This window comes from Mastigoproctus giganteus, chromosome 2 (genome assembly GCF_048544385.1).
Source record: "Mastigoproctus giganteus isolate SK-2022 chromosome 2, ASM4854438v1, whole genome shotgun sequence".
Classification (NCBI taxonomy): domain Eukaryota; kingdom Metazoa; phylum Arthropoda; class Arachnida; order Uropygi; family Thelyphonidae; genus Mastigoproctus; species Mastigoproctus giganteus.
In genome coordinates, this window is record NC_143576.1 from 232,445,478 (window position 1) to 232,470,750 (window position 25,273).

Below are 25,273 nucleotides of genomic sequence, written 5' to 3' on the forward strand. Positions count from 1 at the left end.
GAAATACCTGTCCAGTTGAGCCTTAAATTTGTTTACGCTATCAACTTCAACAACAAGTGATGGAAGTCGGTTCCAACAACCAACCACCCGCTGGCCAAAGGCAAATTTCCGAACATCTATCCGACATCCGTCCTTCCTCAATTTGAATTTATGCCCTCTGAGGTGATTATTCTGAGCAAGATGAAGAATCCCATTGGCATTCAGCATGCTCAAACCATTCAAAGCCTTATACACCTCTATCAGATCACCTCGCCGGTGCCTAGTCTCCAGATTCTGTAATTTGCCAAATTTAAGCCTTTCTTCGTAAGAGCAACCCTTTGTTCCATTCACTAATCTTGTTTCTCTTCTCTGTACCCGTTCCAGCAGCTCTACATCCTTCTTGAAATGAGGCCTCCAGACCTGTATACAGTACTCAAGATATGGCATAACCATTGCCTTGTACAAGGAAATAATCACCTCCTTATCCCTGCTAGAAAACTTCCTGTATATCATTGACAAGACACCATGAGCTACTCTTGCAGCTCGTCTGCACTGCTCAAAGAACTTCATATCTGCCTGCACAATAACCCCCAGGTCCTTTTCATTCTCCACCACTGTCAGTGTAGTACCACAGAGTTTATACGTTGCTCTCTGGTTACTGTTTCCCATACGTAGTACTTTACATTTGTCAATGTTAAACTTCATTTGCCACCTCACAGCCCATCTGCTCAACCTTTCCAGATCCTGTTGCAGCAGCAGCATAGCGTCAGTAGTGTCCTTAACAACCCTGCCAACCTTTGTATCATCTGCAAACTTGGACATTAAACTTGATATACCATCATCAATATCATTCATAAACACCGAAAACAACAACGGACCCAACACTGAACCCTGAGAAACTCCACTAATAACATTAGTCCACGTTGAGCAGTGTCCATTGATTACCACTCTCTGTCTTCTGCCACTCAACCAACCCCTTATCCATAGCAGCAATTTGCCCCAATGCCACACTGCTCCAATTTGTGCAGCAGTCTTCCATGTGCAACAGTATCAAAAGCCTTTCTAAGATCCAAATATATAATATCAAAGTTATTCCCTGCATCCAGTTCTTTTGTGACGCATCATAGAATCCAATCAAATTGGTCAGGCAAGAATTCCCCTTAACAAAACCATGCTGTGTCCGAGCTATAACTGAAGTCTTGTCTAAATGATCCTACAGTGCATCTTTAACTAGTGCCTCCATTAATTTTCCTGGAACAGAAGTTAAACTCACAGGTCTATAATTACTTGTGTCAGCCTTTGATCCTCTTTTGTGAATTGGGGTCACATTTGCACATCTCCAGTCTGTGGGTACCTCCCCTGAGTCCAAGGAAGCTCTCATAATTATGGCTAAGGGGTTGCTTACTTCCTCTGCTGCCTCTTTAATATAACTGTATAGATCCCATCCACCCCGGGTGCCTTTCTTGTGTTTATCTTCAACAATTTCTTCTCCAATTTACTCTCAGTTATTACAAGATTCTCTAGCTTACTGCTAGAGTTGAATACACCTCTGGCTTTCCCCTCGCTAAATAACTCCTCGTGTGAATGTTGATGCAAAATATTCATTTAGTTTGTTAGCTACCTGAGCAGGATCATCAACAGTTGACCCATCGATATCAAGTGGACCAATCAGATTCATCCCCCTTCTTCTAGAGTTTACATAAGTATAGGACTCTTTGCTGTTTTTCTTTGCACCCCTTGCCAAAGATTTCTCGTGATCTGCCTTCGCCTGCCTTACCTCCTTTGTAACTTGGTTACAGATCAACTTGTATCTATCATAGGCTTCTGTGTCATGTGTTAATTTGTATGTATCCCATGCATGTTTCTTCTCTGCCATATGCCACATCAGTTCATCTGACATCCATTTAGGCCTAAACCTTGAACAATGTTTCTTAGTTGGTATGTAAAGCCTAGTAGTTTCCAAGATAAGTTCTTTGAATGCTTCCCATTTTGCATTTGCTGTTGGTAACATCATCAGTTGGTTCCACTGTGTAGAATTTAAATACTGTCTCAGTCCATCGTAGTCGCCTTTACGAAAGCAATAACCCTTCCCTTTACCCCTAATGGTAGTTACCTCTTTGATTAAATCCCACTTCAGCACACTGTGATCACTGCCACCTAGTGGTTCATTTATCTGCATATTCTTAATACATGAAGAATCACTGCTGATAATCAAATCAAGAGTGTTCCTCCCTCTAGTTGCCTCCTGAACATGCTGATGTAGAAAACAATCATCCAATAAATCCACAAAAGCCTTGCTAGTATGTAAGTGACCAGTCCCCAAATTCCAGTCAATATCTGGGAAATTAAAATCCCCCATTATAAGACTCTCTGATTTACTGGCACACTCTATTTCCCTGTACAGTTCCTTGTTGTACTCATCAGAGTCATTAGGCCTATAGCACACTCCTACTCTCAATTTTGATCTCCCAATGCTTATGTCACACCAAACTGACTCGTCACTGCACTGTCCAGCGATGTGCACTGGCTTCATTTCCTGGGATTTTATGTATATCTTAACTAATAGCATAACCCCTCCTCCCTTCCTATCCAGTCTATCCTTTCTGTAGACGTTGTACTCCCCAAATTGCAGTTCTGCATCCCTTATATCTGTGTGACACCACGTCTCTTATATCCCAACAATATCTGCCTTTGATGTTTTGAGCAATACCTCAAATTCATTTACTAAACTCCTAGCATAGGTGTACACGCAAGTATACATGCACCTATTTCTATTCTTAGCTACCCTAACACAACCCATGTTTTCACTTGTACCGCAATGACTCCCAGAAGTCTCTGAAATATTCTGCATCTTGTTTTTCAGGCTTCTGCTCATTCCAATAGAAGCAGTGCAAGAATCTCTTTCACCTCGGCCAGTGGCTACTGTTAATCTATTGGTCTTTGTCTCCCCCCAAGCTAGCAGTTTTCCGACCAACCTAACACTGCCTCGATAGCATCAGCAAATATTCTTGCACCCTTTCTATTTAAGTGTATCCCATCCCTGTAGAAGCAGTCTCTCCTTTTAACAAGTACAGTCCAGGCTGAAAAAAATTCTACCCCTTGAGCCTTGCACAATCTTTCCAGGGCCGAATTGATCGACAAGGCTCTCATTATATACTCCCTCCTATCGTGTCTGGGCAGAATTGCAGACACTTTCAAATTCAACCCTATTTCACAGTTTTTTTCAACAGTGACCTGTACTTGTTAAGCAATTCTGCCGGTCTCCTCCTCTTGATATCATTAGTGCCAACGTGTACAACTATATCACATTTTGTGCCCTTAAACTACCAACCTTACCTTAGACTTACCAATCAGAAAATTATAATGCAATATGTAAGTAGGTATGTAGGTAAGAAGAATTCAGGGACTTATCCGTATTTCCCCATGTATAAGACGCACCTTAATTTTGGGGCCTGAAATTTGAAAAAAAAAAAAAAAAAAAAAAAAAAATGAATTACATAAAGTTATTGAACTCAAGTTTTATTCATCATAAAATTCATACAATTGATCACTGTCAAAACTCCCATCCATTAGCTTGTCCTGATCTGTGTCTGATGACGAATCACTCTCTTCATATATTGCCTCGTTCTCAGTTCCATCTATGAGATTTGAAATGCCACACTTCTTAAATGACTTGACAACGATCTCAATCTTGATATTGTCCCAGGATCTTTTCACCCAAGTACAAACTTCTCCTATAGTTGGTTTCTTCAATCTTATTGCTGGTGTCAAATTGTTCCCAGAAGACTTCATCCATTGGTTCCATTCGTCTCTCATGTCAGCTTTGAAGGGTTTGTTAATGCTGACATCAAGTGGTTGGAGCTCGGATGTCAAGGTATGACAGCAATCTTCTTTGTATTTTTTGTTATGTGTACCCTGAACTGATCAAGCAACAATAGGGCAGGTTTGCGTAAGAGCCCACCTGGTCTCCTGCTCCAAACTTTCTCAAAACAGCTCTTCATCCCATCCTGATCCATCCAACCCTTGTCATGAACGTGGACAATCACTCCTCGAGGAATGTCTTCTTTTGGCATTGTTTTGCGTTTGAAAATCAGCATAGGAGGCAGCTTGGTTCCGTCGGCACAACAAGCTAGAGCAACTGTATAATGGCTCTTTTCATGTCCACTTGTCTTCACAGTTACAGTTTTCATCCCCTTCTTAACAACAGTTCTGTTACTTGGGACATAAAATTAAAGGGAGACTTTGTCCATATTTGCAATCTGTCCCAACTCAAACTGATGTGTCTTCCGACATTGAATGACAAAACGATGAAATTCAAGGACCTTCTGCTCATAGTTTTCAGGCATCTTTTGGGCAAATCTGGTCCGTGTACGCATGCTTAGTCCATCCCGTTTCATGAACCTGAAGCACCAATTGTGTCCTCCTTTGAAATCAGTAACTTCTTTTTCATCAGCAATTCTTCTTGCCTCATGCTGAACCATCTCTGTGGACACAGGAATTCTAATTTCCCTTTGCTCCTCAATCCATATCTTCAATTCCCTCTCTAAATCAGGCCATTTTGCTGACTTGCCTCTAATAGCCTTCTTCTGCCGTGGCGTTTTCAGTAGATTTTGTTCTTCAAGTATCCAGTCTCGGATTGTTTTCTCAGTTGGAGGACGACCAAACTTACGTTCAGCAGCACGATTTCCATTCACTTTTGCAAACTGGATCACTTTTAACTTGAATTCAGCACTGTAGAAAATCTTTTCTGGGCAGAACGTGGCAAAACGTAACCTAATATACCGGTAAAAAGTGCGAAAGAGCAGGAAATGCAAGTTAAAAAAAATCTACAACCACTGTATAAGACGAACCCAGTTTTTATACCCCAAATTTTTCAAAAAAAAGGTGCGTCTTATATATGGGGAAATACGGTAGTTCATGATTTAAACTTAACTACAGCATGCAGTGCTTCTTGGTTCTAGTTCTAATAGAAGGCATTACTTGAAGTTGAAATTAAGTGTTTTTAAAATATTTTATGGAAAATGGTGCTTCTCTAAAGATGGGTGAGGATAATGCAATATGAATGGTATTCATTAGTACTGAATGCAATACTAATGAATGACATACATTTATCGTTGCCTCAAAATAAAGTTTACAGGCAGTTTTGCTGCTATTCTCCTCAGTTCCTCTACTTCATGTTGTTTGCTTGAAAGAAACACATGAAAGTAAATCCAAGCGCCTGAGTTCAGTGATGTCCCATTGGTCCACTTGATCTCAATAGTTTAACTGTTAATGATCCTGCTCAGGTTGCTGACAAACTGAATAGGTATGTTGCATCTATATTCAAACATGAAGAATTGTTTAGGAGATGGGATGAGAATTTTATAAAACTCTAACAGGGGCCTAAATGATTTTGTGATAACTGAGAGGAAAGTGGAAAAGAAATTGTTGAAGCTAAACATAAAGGTGCTTGGTGTCAATGGTATCAGTCCATTATATTAGGGCACCTCCGTAGCCAGGTGGGAAGGAGCAGCAGTGTGTAGCAAATGCTTCTTGATTAGACCGGGGTTCGAGCCTGTCACTACAAAATACGGAGGATGCGGAAAGGTCAGGGAATGACCACCGCATATCCCGGAGCAATATGGCCTTAGTTGCTAATGCTCCTAAAATCCAAATACCAAACCAAAACCAACCATTATATTAAGGGTAGCAGTAAAAGAGGTAAGTAAACCCACAGCCGTAATTATGAGATCATCTTTGGATTCAGAGGAGGTTCCTATGTTCTGGAGATGTTCAAATGTATCCCAATTCACAAAGGGAAATCAAAAGATGCCATGAGTAATTACAGTATTACAAAAAATAATTTTGATACCATACATTTAGATCTCCAAAAAGTTTTTGATACTGTTGCACATAAAAGACTGCTGTAAAAATTGGAGCAGCATGGCATTAAGGGCAAGTTACTGTTCTGGATACAGAGGTGATTGAGTGTCAGATGAAAAAGTGGTTATTAATGGACACTGCTCTTCATGGACTAACGTTACTAGTGAAGTCCCCCAGGGTGCAGTGATGGGTCCATTGTTGTGTTCTATATTTATTAATGATACTGATGAAGGTATATATCAAGTTTAATGTTTAAGTTTGTAGATACTACAAAGATTGGCAGGATAGTTAAAGACAGTAATCATTAAGCTAATGTAATAAGATCTAAAAAAATTAGGCAGATGGGATGAGAATTGGCATGTGCAGTTTAATATTGACAAATGCATACATATGGGTAGCAATAATCCCAGTTAACATACCTACTGCGTGGTACTACAATCAGGGTAGTGGAAAATTAAGAAATGGGGGTGGTAGTAGTAGTAGTAATGGCATGTGATGCAAGAAAGCAAGTGTAGGAGCTTATGCAGCATCAGCCAAAAAAAAAAAAAAAATCACACCATTCCCTCCAAATGCCTGTCCAGTTCCTCCTTAAATTTATTCAACCTATCAACTTCCACAACGAAAGATGGAAATTTGTTCCAGCAATTAACCACCTGCTGGCTAAAGGCAAATTTCCGCACATCTATTCTACATGTCCTTTCTTAATTTGAATTTATGCTTACCCCCTTAGGTTCGTGGAAGGATCCCATCAGAATTCAGCGTGCTCAACCCATTCAAGGCCATTCAAGTTGTGTAGTGAGATATGAAATTCTCTGAACAGTTTAGACAGACTGTTGGGATAGTTCATGGGGTTCTGTCAATGATATACTGGAACTTTTCTAGTATGAATCAGGAGGTAATTATCCCATTATAAGAGGCAATGGTTAAGCAGCACTTTAAGTACTGCATATAGGTTTCGAAGCCTTATATCAAGAAGGATACAGATCTGCTGGAATAGGTGCAGAGAATGGCAACAAGGTTGGGGAAAGGAATGAAAGAATGGTCTTACCACAAAAGGCTTCAGTTGTGGAAATCGCAGCATCTGGAAACTAGGCAGTTGCTAAGTGATCTGATTCAGGTGTTTAAAGCTTTGAATGGATTGAGTAAGCTCAGTGCTCATGGCATTCTTCCTCTTGCTCAGACTGCACTTGTGGGATGCATAAATTCAAATTGTGGAAGGATGGGTGCAGGATAGATGTGTGGAAGTTTGCCTTCACCCAGTGGGTGGTCGATTGTCTGAAGAAGCTTCTATCTGAAGCTGTGAATGTGGACAGTTTGAAGAACCAAAGAATAAAATTACTGGAAGAAAGAAACAAACAAGTGATGAGTGACAAGTTTTTTTGGCTGATGCTTTATAAGTTTGAGTCATTTTCCACTACTAATTCTAATAACAATACTGTATGTGGTGATCTTACAGTAATCGGATTCTTTACTAGTGTACAATGAGGTTTCACAAAATACACTTGTTTTCTGTTTTTGCAGCACTGGGAAAGAGGAAAGAATTTTTACCTGGGAGAAGTAACATATTTGACTGGTTGAGTTCTTTCAACTTTTCACATAAAACTTTGGATTAATGAAAAAATTTGTTAAAGTTCAAGATAGAGAAGGAAGTGGATTCTGTTACCTACAGATAATGTTTCTCAAGTTAACAGGTGTAAAACTGAGAGAAATTTTTATTGTACCTCAAAAAAGAAACTCTTCAACAATGATGTTCTTGTAATGAAAGTACAGGATACTGAACTTGCAGTTTGGTAATGAGTTAAAGCATTTGTGCACGGATTTTTTGTAAGAAGGAAAGACAATAATTATGAATCCTTGGTGTCAACTCTACTATAATGTTAGAAAGGCTGCTGAGTGTCTTTGAAAATTCATTTTCTTCATTCCCATTTCAGTTTTTAGCTCATAATTTGGGGGGATGTAAGTGATAAGGAAGAGGGAATGCCTTCATCTGGATACACAGTGCGCCAATTAAATAACGAGACTGTGCTCTCTGCATTTAGTATTACTGTAAGAGGCCAAAATAGTACGTGATTAGGTTCACTAGGGTGTGCTCTTTCCAATGAGTGCAAGTTGAAACTTGTCAGGTCAGTAGTTCCGGATTTATGACGGAAAGAGTAATAGAAGTTTTGTGCAGAAAACTGAAAATGGAGCAAAGAGGGAAAAAAGTGCTATGGAAACTTTTGAAGATTTAAAAAAGGTTTATGCTGATGAATGTTTGTCTCAACCAAGAATGTTTGAATGGTTTTCTCATTTTCGTAAAGGACGTGAGTCGTTAGAGGATGATCCCCGACCTGGCCAACTGATCTATGTTCAGTCAGCCAGGAATTCATCAAGCAATTTTTGGCAAAAAAATTGATTCCTGTCATTGAACACCCCACATACTCTATAACCTTACTTTGCTGTTAGTGTTATTCTTTTTTTCTGTAGTATCATCAGTCTTGTTATTTAATTGGCACACTGTGTATATTCTTGATGGAAAAGCAGTAACTACCACCTGATGTTGTGGAAGTGGGTAGTTTGAAGAAATTTAAGGAAGAACTAATCAGACAAATTATTAGATGGAATGGTCAGATGAGTGGGCAATGTTTTTTTTTTTTTTTTTTTTTTAGTTGATGCTGTATTCAATGGATGGAGACAATTTTGGAATCAGAGGATCAATTTCCTTTCAGAATCTGCAACTTTTGCACTGGAGGTATGAAAAAATAAATTTTTTTTTTGTTCATTGTTATTAGAGGGGCATGGGAAGTGTTTTTTTTTTTTTGGCTGCCATGTAACTTGCTTCCTTGCATCATTTACTACTAATAAAAAAAAAAATTTTTAGCAATGAACACTGAATATGTACATAAACAATGAAAGTAAAAATCCCTAAGTAATCTTGCATGTGATTATATCTACTAAGTTAAGTGATGATAAAGTGTACACCAGCATGCAAACAATGTGACAGATAGCACATAGGATTAGGGTTACCATCTTCTGCACTCATAAAAAGAGGACATTTACATGTTTTGGGGCAAATAAAAGAGGACAAAAAGTTCATCTTGGATTAAAAAAGAGGACAAACATTATGCAAATAATAAAATAAAGACAATCAGTAAACCACATTTACTGATGTTTAGGATTAGTACATTCATATTTGTCTTGAGGAATTATTTTTCAATAGCTCTGGATTGCCTCTCAAATATGCATAAAAATCAACGCATGACATATGTTTGAAATTGTACTGCAAAAACAAAATACCTTTTACAGAATTGACATTTAACCTATTCCTTTCTTTCATCCACTGACTTTGCATTAGAGAGAATACTCTCTCTACATTTGCATTGTGAAGAGGAATTGCAAAGAAAAACTGGACAATTTTCAACAATTCTGAATGGAATTCAATATTTTTTGAATTACTAAAACATTTGGCCCACTTTTCATGTATAAGCATGTTTTTAAAGTCTTTATTATTCATTTTAACCTCAAAAAAATTTCTTCAAATTGTTAAATTGGTCAAAACACTTAACATCATCAATTGTTACTCCTTTGTCAATCAAGTAGGAAATAGAACATTCTACATCGTTCCAGCTTGGTACTGCATCCATTTTCATCCACATAAAACAGGAAATGGATTTCATATGGTGAAGCCACTTATCTAAATATTCCATGCAATTTCTATACAGATTTTTTGTATCACTAGAAAATTTTTCACATTCAAGTACAAGTCCTTCATCATGTTTTTTGTATAGCATTTCCTTTACTATTAATGGCATGAAGTTGTGATCCATCCGTTTCGAGATAATTTCTTTCACTGAGACTAAGACATCTATCACTTCTGCAGTTGAGTTACTTTCCCTTTCAATTCGTTGTATATGTGTATGGAATACAGTCATAATGAATCTCACTAAATCCATTTTCAAAGAACCTTTTAATCAAAATGGGAGGTTTTTCTGGGGACAGAAAATAAGCCTGTAAATCTGGAAACATATCTATGAGCCTTGTGATGCTTGGAAATAATGAAAGCCATCTCATCTTGCTGTGAGAAAGGAGTTGTCTATATTCAATCTCAACAAACTCACAGTATTCCTTAAGCTCTTCAGTCCAGACTGTATAATTATGAAAATACTGGTAAATTTTAAAAACAATGTTCTCTACATCAACTTCCCAAAGTTCTGCGGCATTCTGAAGACAATTGTTCAAAATAGATGCAGGGCAGCCCACTCCAGTCAAAGTCTTGTTATGCAACAATTTCTTTAATTTTGCAAAGACATTATTCCCTTCTTCATTTCGTCTCAATCCTCCAAACATTGTATTGCAATTGTCCCCAGTGAATGCAATACATTTTTCACACAAACTATTTTTTTCAAGAGTTTCTTTAACATACGTAGAAATGGTATATGCAGTTTCGTTAGGCATCTTCTGTAATTCAATTAATTTTGTTTGTAACCCTCCTTCATTTACATCAAAATACTGAATAATTAATGGGAAGATTTTTTCAGAACCATGATTACTTCCATCAGTTGAGACCCCACAGTATGCAATTTTATTATCTTTTAAAGTTTTTACAGTAACATTAAGAGAATGATTTGCAAGTACAAAGTTTACAATGGCTTCTGTCTTGGTTCTAGTGCAGGAAAATCTTTTTGCTATCTCAGAATCAAAAAATACATTTTTTAACACAACAGTTGTGCAATCCATTGATTTGTAACTACTATGATTGTTAACAGTGTGAAAAGCAAAGGTACCCCTGCAGCAGCCAGATCATATTCTATTTTACCGACAGCTTTGACAAAAAAAACTAACTTTTCCCGAAGAGGCCTCGCCTTGAACTGCTTTCTTGTGCTTCTCAGTTTCAAATCACCAACCCCTTTATTGGCTACTGAAACATACATCCCCATTCTGCAAACTTTACATTCAGCTTCCCATTCCTCTCGGCCAGATACAAAAAAAAGATGGAAATTTGTTTTTCATCTCTTCTGTAAACATGCACTTCCTTTTAGGCATTTTAGGGGTAGTCTTTATAATATTAACAATAATAATAATTTAAACTTTATAATAATAATATAAACCCCTGGCACCACCATGCCGTGACGGGACTAATTGTATGTCTATCATTGCTGCAATTAAAGATTCTATTAATTTTTATAACTGAAATAATAATAAATATTTTTTATTGTAAGTAGTGAAGCATAAATTTTATTAAGGTTAGGTTATGTTTTTCATTTACAACTAAACTAACCTAATTGCAGAAAAGTACCTACAGGTATAAAGATGGATAATAAATATTTTTGTAATTAAAGTGAAAAACAGTATTTTAAAAAAAGGTAAACTTTGGTATTAAATAAACTAGTGTCTGCCTCTTGATTGGATCGTTGATAAGTATACCAAATTTAGTCCACAGTACGCAACTTTTGATCAATTTGGTGTGCACACAGCTCAAATCCACGTTTTCATATGCTGCAATAAATTTCTAGAGAAAACGGTCCCTCTTAACTGTCAATATTTATTTGACATGCTAGAATTCCTGTAATTTATATATCTTTTTCTAGCACACCATCTGATCTTCATGCTTTATCTACTCTCTAAACCAAAATATTGTATTGCTAGACTATATAAAATTTATATGTGCGTAAATTCTGAAGCAGGCGTGTGTTGGTAACAACCTCAATGCACTAAATTGAGCATCGTCGGGGTCTTCTGCCTAATTGTCAACACGGAAATTCGAATTGAAGAATCGTCTCCTATTCCTAAAAAGATTCTGTATAACGTAACTCGGTAGTTTTCGTCGAGCTTGCATAAAAAAATGGAGTATAATATAAAAATCCGGACATTTAGACAAATTTATAAAAATCCACCCAGACAAAAATTTTAGACAAAAAATCCGGACAAATCCGGTTAAAAGAGGACAGATGGTAACCCTACATAGGATGATATATGCTGACCAATTACAATACATTTTATAAATAAAACAGGGCTGCTCCTCAAAATAGTAAAGAGAGATAATTTTGTATAAAGTATCACAGCTGACAAATAATTATAAAAATCTTAATTTATTATTTAATAGATTGTATAATACAACTAATAAGTATGCAAATAGGCAAGAAAGGAAAGTATAAAGTATTTAGTTAACATCCATTGTACACTTTCTGAAAAAAAAAAAAAAAAAACCCCAGGTTTTTTGTTTCATGTATACAGTTATTGGTATAGTTTTATCAATTAATGCAAGAAAATTTGATAAATTATAAATACACTACATATTTTCTTAATTATTATTTTTGCCTAATTTCAAGTCAACACAATCATTAAATAAAGCTAAATCTATAAAACAGTTATTCTGCTTCTGTCTTTCCTGTTTTCAATATTTTTTCAAATGTAGCTTCTATGACAAAGCTTAAAAGCTGTTTTAAAAATAGTTTTATGATATATGCAGTAATGATTGCATAAACATGTATTGTACATATAATACAGAAGTGTCAACTGTACATATTATTAATACTGATGTTAATGGAAGAGCAAGAAAAACATTTCCTTTTTTGTACTCTCTTTGGGAAGTTATTACTCTTTAAATGAATATCTTGTTTGATATATACTAGAACATAATACCATATTCATATGGTAATTAAAATCACAATACATCTAGAATAAATACATTCTTTTATAAAGCAAAAATAGGGTACAAATTGATTGAACTATGTAAAATACATACTTAAAATATTTTATAATTTAATTATCTCTGCAGATGTATTTTTTGTTGGAAGAAGCCACATTTTTATTTCAAAATAGGACAAAAAATGTTTAAATGAAAAACAGATTCCCTGAAATTCATATTTGTATCCATTTTGTAGTTTTTGGTTGGTGAACGTACAGTACATGTAACTTATAAAATTTAAACTTTTTTTTTTTTTTTCAGGTTATATTCAGATATATATTACTTGCAGCATATATTAATTAATACATTTTTTAACAGATAGCAGCACTGTTGTAGAAATCTGTACTCATCTGAAAAAGTTTGTGTTGTGATATTTGAAATTTATTCAAAAATTTTAGTTTTCTGTACAAGAAAACAAAATTTTTGAAACATGCTATGCTTACTTTTTTTTTTTTTTAAGGAAAAAGATTCCCACAAGGTTTCAATAGACTACAGCATGAAAAACAGCATATCTGAAGCAAATTTTATAAATATAAAACAGCAGAGGAAAAATTTTTAATTTATCATCATGTGAATGAGAGATCATAATGTATCAATAAAGATATGACCACATGTTGATTAAAATTCTGAAGATAAAACCATGTACTGATAATAATAATAACACAGAAATAATACTTCTATACTATGGAAACCTATGTATAAATTTAAATTTCTACAGAATAGAGGAACTGACTTTAAAGCATAGGAATAAAATTGTTAGTACTAGTATAATGAAAACACTTCTCTTTGGAGAAATTTTGGGACCCCCTTCTTTCCCTCCTCTTGTTTTCACAATTTTTGAATAAGTAGTTGTTTTTATCTTGCCGAAATACTTGTAATGCTATGGTTGTGTGGAGATCTGATAGGTGACTGAATGTTTCTCTCACTATTTTCCTCCACGGTCAATAATACTAGAAGCACTATACAACCAATATCATGCTCATATTGCCCATAGTTATTTTTTTAAAGTTGCATAATCTAAGTGGTTGTGGAGAATGATTTTTTTCCAACCTTTATAAGTCATGTAACATGGCTACAAATGGATATTACTCGGAATTTTTTTTCCTGGTCAAATACTTATGGTAAAAATATGCCGCGATGATCTTTCCACAATTTTTTTTTTAGCCACTGGGAGTGCAAGATATTTATATAATATTGGAATAAATATGAATTTTCTAATAATTTTTTGCATAAAAATAGTTCCTAGAAGACTGGTAAAATGTTATTAACGATAATTAGGTTGACAACAGCTGAACCTGACAAAAAAAATTACTGCAGTGTCAAAAAATGTTGAATGAATTACACAATTCATTCAACATTATGATACACATTATAAAAAAAAAAACAATAACTGATAACACATATACATTCCCCCCCCCCCCCCCACACACACACAATAAAAGCATTGTAATCTACCAAAGATTTTGAACAGAATTTTTCAGGCAAAAATTGTTATACGTGGCTACTAGGATCATTTAGCTGCAAAATAATGCACATGATCAATTTTACACCAAGTTTTGCAGCTAAAAAGATCTAGCAACTAGACATAATGTTCACTATCAGAGAAGACAAGGTGTTTGGGTGGAGTGAGAAATGCCAGCTGTAACATACCACTAAACTTAAGATTGTAGATAATGAAAAGAAATTGGAGAAACTATGCAATCTGATATATTTTCTGGACAGTGTAGACAGGCTGCTAGTGCAGCTGATGGTAGTTTTGTCAATAATATATTAGATCGTATTATATAAAGTAATGACTAAATTATAAGGCCACAAGAGACCTGAGTTTTGTAAGCACAGTTTGGAAACCAAGTATCTGTGGAGTAACCTAATTGAGGAACATGTTGATCAGGTCACCTTAAAGGGTTTGGGAATACTAAATTCTGAAAGAATTTTTGTGCATATTCATGTGATCTTCACAAGGGACATAATTTAAATTGAAAGGGGATAATTGTAAACTAGATGTCTCAAAACTTTCTATTAGTAAAAATGTAATAGACTGTTGGGATAAACTCCCACTTACTCTTGTGCACATTGGAAATTTACCCAAATTTAAGGAGGGGTTCAAAAATACTTCAAATAAATAGGTAAATGAAGTGAAGGTACATAACACTGGTTACTTTCATTTTTAATTTAATTTAAATATGATTTAGTATTTCTGACTGGTGCTATATATGCTTGCTTCCATGCATCATTTTGTCAATACTAATCCCAAGGTACCTATCCCATTCGCTGAAAGATTCAGCAGACAAATTTATCTTGCCCCATCTCTATTACCTGTTATAGTTTAACAGTTTTTATCTTCACAGTGAATATCAGGGGTCCTCAATTTTTTGGCAAACAAAAGTTTCATTTCAAATTAAAAATATCTGGCAAGTTTTGGTAATCTGCATATGTTGTGATGGTCATTCAAAATGTATGCCCCTTCTTTCTAGGAAAGCAGCTGTTCTCATTGGTTTCATAAAATATTAGCATCTTGGGCCATATTATCCAGTGGTAATATGTGTGTTCACATGCTGTTTGCTCATGAGATTGGCTTAACTACAGTCCTAACTGAAGAGATCTTTAACAATTCCTCCATCTGCAATGGGAACCAAACCCAGACCAATCTAAACAAGTAACAAGCAATGATATTATCACAGAGGATTCTAGTAAAGTAGAAAATGCACGGCTGTAGTGGAGGATATACGCTGTACACCCTCTGGATTTTTTTAAGTGAATAGTGTATACCTTCTGGTTTTTGAAAGACTTAAGAAAACAAATATTATTAAAATGTTTTACATTATAACATTCATAGCATATACCTTCTGCTAATTTTACTACTACAGCATTGAGCAAATGGGAGACATGTGCAATCTGATGTAGGAAGAGTCATCACACTCATAAACATACATTACTAATGATCTTACTCTAGCAAAAATACACAATTATGAGAGGGAAAAATCAAAGATGGAGATAGGTAATGTGTCTTTCATTTGTTAACAGAGTAGCACCGAAAAGTGGGAGATACATTTACCATATAAAATAAAATGCCAAAATTTACAAAAGACAAGGAAGGAACCATCAACTACTCACTGGCTGAAGGAAACCTCCCACACATCTATCCTGCAACCATCCTTCCTCAATTTGAATTTATGTCTCTTTAATGGCTATATTTTGTATGAACTACAGTAAAATGTCATTCTGCTTAACTGGATACAAGTAAAGCATTCCCCAGAGACTGTTTTAATTTAATCATTCTTAGCTGAGCAAGGAGGAAGGATTGTATGGGCATTAAGCTTATTCAATCCATTCAAAGTCATAAATAGCTCAATTAGACCTCCTTGCAAGTGCCTAGTCTCCAGTTACTGCAATTTACAGAACCAAAGCCTTTCCTGGTGAAAGAACCCTAATTGTTCTTCTCACTGAGACCTGTATGCAGTACTCAAGATGTGGAATGACAAATTGTCATTCTAAATGAATTCTTTCTTTCTTTTTTGGCTTGTGCTGTATAAGCTTTGCTTTCTTGCATCATTTTGTCAATACTAAATAATTTTGCCTAACATTACGGGAGATAAAGTATTAACTTTGTCTAAATCAAATAAGATTTTTACTTGTTTTGTCTATTAACCTTTTTTTATAAGAAGCACATGCAGCTCTGTTTTTACGAGTGATGAAGAAATATAGCTTTTTTTATGGGTGATTCAGAGATAGACTTAAGACAAGACTTAAGCACTAACCTTTTAATAATGTCTATAGTGCATTTATTGACCAATTTGTGATATTTCAGGAAATGCAAACAGCAATCTTACTATGAGATGAACTTTGGTCAATTGCAGTCGAAACTTCGATTTCAAAACTCTGAGAATTCAATCTGACACAAATAAGTCAACTCTAAATGTGCACTTGTTCTTTAAAAATTTTATTCCTACGAAATATAATTGCAAATCAAACTGCATAACAAGTTATGATAAAATTTCAGTAATGCCAGTTTCAATAAATGGATTTAAAATGAAAATACTGTATTAAAGCATATTAGAAGAAGCATTGATTTGCTGATCAAATTTGAAATTCTTCTTTACTTCTTCTAGTTCATGTAAGTATGCTTTTTAAATATTATAATTTATTGTGATTCTTAAGCTGGGTAAGTGAAGACGTCTTTATTTGATTTTTCTGTGAAATTAATTTCAATTTACATATCTAGTCAGTTGGAACAGTTCTTTTCCTTTGAAGGAAAAGAATAAGATTGCAATGTTAAATTAATAAGAATGCTAAGGTGGATAAACAATGAAGTTCAATAAGAACCACATTTTCATTTTGTCATTCTAAAAATTGGATTAAAAAGTAAAAGTAAAGTGCAGCCATTATCAACCCACTGCAGGGTGGAAGCCTCCTCAACAATTCATGCTGAGGGAAATGGACCATAATCTGCCACGCTGGTCCAGTGCGGGTTGGCAGATCGACCGTATTCAGCAGTCAGGGGCTTGAACTCCGGTCTACTCAAAGAGCGTGTGCTACTGCACTCCCGCTCCTGCCCACTCGGCTACTTATGGCAAAAAAAAAATCCTGAAATCATTATACTTCATTTTTGCCAAGTCATCTTACCAATGAATGTAAGATAAAGACACCATACTGTATATTAAGTTAATCTAAATGGGTTTTGAAGAGTGTGTTCTAGTAGCAAGGATAGAGCTATCTTCAGATCTGTGCTCAATTCAAAGTAGAGCACTTTCAAAGATAACATCTGCTAATGAATAACACAGTGATTTTAAAAATCTCAAAAATTAGCACCTTACAAAGTATAATAAGATCAATTACAAATGAAATCACTGCTGTACCATTGTTGTTACAAAAGTGGGTTTTTTAAAGAGGCAAATTAATTTCTTTTACATGATTTTTTAATTATCTGATACTCTTTCCATATTTATTGCCTTTTTAATAGCATATCTGACAAATTTCAAAATCATTCAGAATCATTCATCTTGAAATGCTGTTTCAGTTCTACTCATATCTGTTTCCTGACATTCGAGCATCTTTTACGGGTAAAAACGTTTAATTTTTATTTTTAAATTCATGAAATGATGACTCTGAAGTGGCAGTCAGTTTGCTTGATGTTCTCACCATCCTAAAATGCATCTCTTTAATGGCTATATTTTGTATGCACTACAGTAAATGTCATTTTGCTTAACTGGATATAAGTAATGCATTCCCCACAGACTGTTTTAACTTAATCATTCTTTACTGAAATGAGATCATAGCAATTAATATTAAGGACAGTGCCACTAGGTCTGACACCATTCCTGTACTATATTTTCACAAAATTCAGTGAAATTTAAAAAATGATTTTAACTAATCTAACTTTTTCTCAATTATATAAAAGAACTCTTAAACTTTTCAATCTGGTACCAATATATAAAAAATTATCCTTCAAATCTCTGGCTCTATTTTTTTTTTTTTTTTTTTTTTTTTTTTTTAATATTACATATATTAATATACTTTGATTCTGGAATCGAACTTATATTATTTGCAGATGATATTAAAATTTTTAAGTATTTTATACTCTTATATGGGGCATTTATAAGAAGCTGCAGAATACATCTTTTGCCAACAATAATAACTGCTAGTGATTATAGATCTTCAATGATAAAATATTAAGAAAAGTATATTCTTTAATTACATCTACACCACACAAGATGAAATATATATAAGAGCTTAGGGCAACTTTTCAAATTGATTTTCACTTTTCTGATGACACTATTGGTTTTAACTTGCTCCTTAAAATTGCTTGAATTAATAGAAAGATCTGGTACTCCAGTTTTGAATATGCAAAAAGTACCTTTCAAATGTAACAGTCCTTTAAGATTCATCAGCTATCTATTTCAGAAATAACGTTACATCACAGTTCTATGTTTCTCACCGTCATATGAACACAATCTTCATCCGTTGTATATTCCTTGGCTTTATTAGATCCTTCAATTTTTAAATAAGATTTTCTCTTCAGAGATCAATTCTCCCATTTTGCTTTCTTTTACAGTTTTATGTTCCTCATCCATTCTCAACAAAATTCTCTTTTTTAGTTGTTCTGTCATTTAAAATTAATGGAGCAACTAAATGCAACCAGCAGAACAATTGGATAAAAATATTTAATTTAATAATCTGACATTCTTTTGTCTCACAATAACACATTTTCACTGTATTGCAAAAAAAAAGTTAGGAAAAAAACAACAAATGTAATGACTGTATAGTTGATCTTAGACATTGCTGATACTAATTTTTTAGAGTAATTTTTTAGATATTAAACTCAATATCTCACTCTTCATAAACACTGCACTTATATATAAAACAGAATCAGAAAGTTAAAAGGATAAAATTTTTATTTAAACAAATATATTTATAGATAATTACACATCAAATTTCTTAAAATAGAGTCAACTCCAATTTTCCCTTTCCCACAAATCAGGTCTCTTCCTTCTGACCAGTATTAAATCATTAAGTTTATCTCTAAAGAACTTAATGATTTCTACATATACAGTCTTATTAATAGTGTGACTTCCTAGTATAAACTCATAATGAATTATATCTTTACAGTTAAAAAATAATTCTGCATAACTTTACTATGAAGCCTGTCAATGAAAATTTTTTCTTTTTGGGAACCGTGGGATACTTCCATTCAGAGGACCGACATTTTGTCTGCAAGTCATAAGAATGATAATGTTTTGTCTCCTGTCACTTTTTTGGAAATCCAGAATAACCATCTAAAATCACAATCAGTTCTTTTGAAAGTTCAAATCTTGTTTACACCTAACTACTGCCTGAAAACTTTGGAACAAAAAAAAAGTCACATAATATTTTCATATTTCAAAAAAAACAAAAAAAAAAAAACAACAACAACAAAAAAAAACAAAACAATAATAATAATAATAAATAGATATTATTATTATTTGGAAAAATTAAGCTAATCTATACCTACGATCTAGTTATTACATTACAGCACATAAGGACTCCTTAAAAATCAAGAGTTAATAAATAGATAATAATAAAAAAAGAAAGTTTTAAGTCACCCAAAACATTTTGCACCTTAGATTTTTTTCCCAGAAATATTAATGAAGTTTAAATTATGGTTGGCAAAAGTGATTTTACATACCTTGTTTTTATGTATGTAGTATTTTCCTAAATACTGCATACATAAAAACCTCTTTTCCTATATATTTAGATTAACAGGATACAAGAGATAGTGTTCCTTGCCAGCAGTTCTGTTCAGTCTCTGGGAGAAACTTTCTTTTTCACTTCAGCAATAACTTTATCATCATCCCTAAACTTCAGTTTTACTGAAGGGTAACACTTTTTGGTTGAATGGCATCCTCCAAAGGAGCAATGAACTGGAAACCTAAAGGAGTGAGATTTGGACTGTATGCCAAATGGGGCAACATAGTTATGAGCAGTTTTGTAAACTGGTGTATGATCTGCATTTCCATGAAGGAAAAGATGTTTAATGTCTTTTTTTTTGGTGGAGGGAGGGGGAGGATTATATTTGGTGTAAACTGTTTTTGTGCATATTCAAAATAATAATGCATGCTCAGAATAGATGGTTTTTCCCTTCATGTCAATAACATTCTAGTAGTTTCCATCACATATCTTGATGAGGAAATGTCCCAAACTTTTTACGTAAGGAATTTGGGTAATATCAGTTAAAGGACAGCCATTTGGTTTCTGGCACAAGGTGGTGTATCCATGTTTCATTATCAATGACAAACTGGAAAGGAACTTCCTGATCTGATTAATAACATGTCAAAACTCAGAAGCAAATATATTGTAGTCTAATATTAGTTGATGTGGAACAAATTATGAATGTCTTCTCAACACCCAAATAATCAAATTGGTTAATTATTGCATTAAAACTTTATTAATTCTGAGTTATAGTTAAACAATAACATGCTGATTCCCAGCCAATATGATATCCTCTGTGAGTGTTATGTCATTCAATGTTACTGCTGAGATTGGCTGACTGATGCATGATTGATCACAGATGTCAGATTTTGATTGTTTTTTAATGCTCTCATACATTTTATCTTGTATTCAGCTGTGCTTCTATTGATATGTCATCCTCCTAGATGTTTTGCAGATGTTTATGAATATTTTTCATTGTTTCCTTTTTTGATATTAAAAACTTTATCCAAATTCTTCATGACAAACTTTTCTATCTGATTCTATTTTGATAACTGACTATTCTAGTTTATTTATAGAAGTTTTTTGATATTCTGTAGCCAAAAGGGGAGAAAGTAGAGCACTGAAAAAGAAATTATGAGACAAAACGTTTTGAATGACTTTTGTATGTTCATGCTTTTTTTTTTTTTTTTTTGTGGTTATCGTGTATATTAAAACCTGACAAAAAAAAAAAAAAAAATCTTCTTTTAACATTGTAAATAAATAAGTTTTTAAAGAACACAATCAACTGGTTTGAATATGCTTACAACTAATATCATAGCTAATGACAAAAAAAAAAATATGTATATGCTTAGTAGTGGGAACTCAAGTGTTTCTGATTTTTCAGAAAAAGTACCATTTTTATTTGGTTTTCATAATTAATAATAAGGTAGAACTTGCAAATCAGTGCCTATGATCATGAACTACTTAACTCTTGAACTTATGAGCTACTACCTAGGGATCCCAGGTACTTATATTTCACAGCTAGTTATTTTTACTCACTATTATTCATCAGCTTTAACTGGTATCAATCTAAATTTCATTATGAATGTTGGAAATTGAGCACAGGATCTATTTAATATCAAAATTGACTTCATAAATGAAGGCATTTTATGAATATTTCGTATTATTTCTTTTCCAGTCAATAATACTAGCAACCATAAAAATGAAAAGTCTAAATCATAAAGGCAATAGTTATTTCTTTAAAATCTTTTGGTCATATAGGATTATTTTTATGTCAACTTTAGAAGCTTATAATGTGGCTAGGAAAAAATAAACCAGGACCTATCTATTCAAAAAGAGTTACATTACTGATAAGTTTAAGGAAAAAGGTGGATGGGGAAGGTGAGTATAGGTTCCCAGCTAAAAATATATTTCTGTATGAAATGTATTTTAGTATTGGAAAAATTATTATATATTTCTTACATAGTGACCGTATCAATTTTGCAAAATGTACTCTATACAAGTAAAGATATAGTTCATCTGATTGTAGAGTTTAATGATATCAATCAAAACAATGTGATTTCCTACCTTTTTAATCGATATTACGTATATATTGTTAAGGAATGGATAGATGACAATATGTTTATTATTTAATATATTTATGGTGACTTATTAGGAGGGCAACTTTCTGTAAGCTGTGAACTTTACAAAAAAATAAAATAATGTTATTTAAAATATCAGAAAAAAAAAAATCCTACTCATACAATAAATGGCACATGTATGCCTGCATTGATTTCTGAGAATAATAAGGTGTGCATGACTTGCATATGATGCAAGAAAGAAAATTTATACAGTATCAGCAAAAAAAACCCAAAAAACTTCCATTTCATCTGTCCAATTGGTCCAAATGTCTGTCCAGTTCTTCTTTGAATCTATTTATGCTATCAACTTCCACAATGACACATGGAAGTTTGTTCCAGCAATCAAATACTTCCAGGCTAAACACAAATTTCTATACATCTATTCTGCAACCGCCTTTCCTCAATTTCAATTTACATCCCCTCACTCATGTGCGTAATTTGCACAAGAGGAAGAATCCCATCAGTACTGAGCTTGCTCAAACCATTCAAAGCCTTATACACCTCAATCAGATCACCTTGCAAGTGTTTAGTCTCCAGATGCTGTAATTTGCAGAACTTAAGCCTTTCTTGGTAAAAGCACCCGGGGCAATGCATATGGGGGATGCATTATCAGGGGCCCCTGATCTAGGGGACCCCAATCAAGAGAGCCATCAAAGTCTCAACATAATTAAATGGGCACCCCAGTACCTTTACACAGCCCTGAGAACACCCCTTTGTTCCCCTCACCAATCTTGTCTTTCTCTGTACTCATTCCAGCAGCTTTATATCCTTCCTAAGGTGAGGCCTCCAGACCTGTATGCAGTACTCAAGTTGTGTCCTGACTGTTGCCTTATACGAAGGGATAATCACCTCCTTATCCTTTCTAGCAAAGTTACTATATATCATTGACAAGACTCGAGACGTGAGCTGCTCTGGCAGCCTGTCTGCACTGTTCAGAAAACTTCATATATGACTGCAAAATTACCCCCAGGTCTTTTTCATTCTCAACTGCCCTGAGTGTAGTACCACACGGTTGGTATGTCACTCTGGGATTACTACTACCTATATGCAGTATTTTGCATTTGTCAATGTTAAACTTCAGTTGATACCTCTCAGCCCATCTGCCCAACTTTTCTATATCCTGTTGCAGCAGCATACTGTCATTTACAACCCTGCCAATCTTCGTAAACTTGGATATTAAGCCTGACATACCTTCATCAATATCATTTATAAATATAGAAAATGACAATGGTCCCAACACCTAACCCTGTTGGACTCTATTAATAACAGTAGTCCATAAAGAGCAGTGTCCATTGATTAATACTCTGTCTTCCTCCACTCTACCATCCTTTTATCTGCAGCAGCAACTTGTCCTTTATGTTATACTGCTCCAATTTGTACAACAGTATCAAAAGCTTTCTTGAAATCCAAATATATGATATCAAAATTATTTTTTGCACCAAGTTGTGACCTCATCGTGGTATCTAATCAAATTACCATGTAAGATTTCTTCTCAACCAGGTATAAAGTTATGTGAATTTAGAAGGGCTAGGTTCTTTTTTTTTAAATGGTCAAATAGCGGAAGAAAGATGTTATGATATTTCAAAAAAATTGTTCAAATAAAACTGAATGACAATCAAAAAGGCACTTTTCAGCCCCCACTAATATTTTTGGATTTAACATAATTTGATACCCCTTTTGTAAGTTGGCACTGACAAACTCTTTATATCCCATATAGCTAAAATATACAAGAGCAGCCAATTACCCAAAACAATAACCAAGTTTTCAGGCTATGAATCAATTAAAATAGTTGGTATTCTATCTGTTGGTGTTCTGCACCGTTGCAGCTGTTTTCTTGAGAGTTGCTAGTTATTTGCCAAATTTTAATGAAGAAACTGACGACCAAACTTTACTTGAAAGGAAGTTTCGAGATTGTCCTTCGCCCATGTAGATACAAGTCAGGAAAAAAAAAAAAAAAAAACGTTAAGCAATATTTAGCAAAATGTGCATATAACTAGCATGTATGTTAGCAAAATATGCATGTGTGTTCTCAAAAGCAATGGAATTACTTCTGAGGATGAAATTAGCAAACAAAAATAAATGAAAGATATAAAAAAAGGTACTAAAAATTTCTACCTAAGAAATTACCAATACTCCTTTATTTATTTATACTTTTATTATTAGAGTTCTACTACTTTTAAAATGAAAAGAAAGTTAAGTGGAAAGGAATATCCAAATGTACTTCTGAGTCAGGCAACCTTTCATTGGGCGGTGTGTGTGGGGGGGGGGGAAGAGCTATAAATTTTTGAAAGATGTTTATATTTAAAGAAAAAAAAAAAAAACCCCAAAAAAACCTGATTTATTACTTTTTAAGAAAATTTGCCCTGTACTTTGCCTCCAACTGATCATGTGTGAGGTGTGTAAACATATAAAATTATCTACTATTTAGAAAATATTTTTAACAAATTTGAGCAATTTATTAGAAATGATTCATTAATAAAATCTTATTCACTGTGTTCCAAATAAATGATTTATTTATAAATATGAAATGCAGAAGAGGGCATTAATTATAGTCAACTTTCAAAATGTGGCACAATGAATAGATACATGAAGAGATAGTAAAAATGTTTCCAACTGGAACATCATATTTACCAACTAATATCATGTGAGAGAAAATTAACAGGAAGTCTATTACATATAACTGTATAATTATGAAAGCTGCCAGGAGACTTATTTTACAAACAGCATCACACATTTTACAGTAGCTGCACTTGGAAGATATATGACAAATATTTCAGAAAACCTAGGTATAAATGATAACATTAGATGAATCTTCTAAATGAAGACATTTAATGCTCTGTCAAATATAGACATGCTTATTATTCCTTTGTAATCACTGGAAGAGTGTAACTAACTGTTTGGCTGCCTTGGCAATATCATAGGCACATTGAATAACCTGCTGGGTAACAAAACGGTAGTCAATTGCTGGTTGATGTTCACACAGCAAACTTCGACATTCACCCTGCAGACGAAAGGCACTTCCCGTCAACTGCCTTAATGCAATATATACACTTTCTTCTCTAGGGCACTAAAAAACAAAGAAAGAAAGCAAGCAAGGGAAATTAATTTTAATAAGTATAAATAAACTAAATGCCATGCAGCTATAAGCAAATTAGAATACATTAATTAATCAGTACAGGGTGCACTTTTATATATATATATATAAAACAATGCAATATAATATTATTACCTAATATACCTTAAACTTGAAAATACTATGTTCTCAAAACCCTGTTTATTGATTATTAAATCACAAGTTTTTCTTTAGTATTAGTCAAGCCATATGACATCAGTAAGAGAGCTTATTCTGCATAAAGTGAGACATAAAAAAAAAAAAAAAAAAAAGAGTTAAATCATTTTGCTCATTTCTAAAAATTTACAAAACCAGTTCTACCTTGAACTTTGCCATTACTTCTTTCTC

General features: G+C 34.0%; 1 protein-coding gene across 2 annotated transcripts in view; it reads right to left on the reverse strand.

The window, feature by feature from the left end:
* Positions 1 to 24,392: 24,392 nt before the first annotated feature.
* Positions 24,393 to 25,273, reverse strand: part of Git (ARF GTPase-activating protein GIT1) — a 421,403-nt gene continuing 420,522 nt past the window's right edge. For both annotated transcript variants that reach the window (XM_090369031.1, XM_090369030.1), the window contains one exon: positions 24,393 to 24,880. In XM_090369031.1, the coding sequence (XP_090225157.1) occupies positions 24,686 to 24,880 (195 nt within the window). In that variant the 3' untranslated portion in view covers positions 24,393 to 24,685. The remainder of the gene's footprint in view (positions 24,881 to 25,273) is intronic.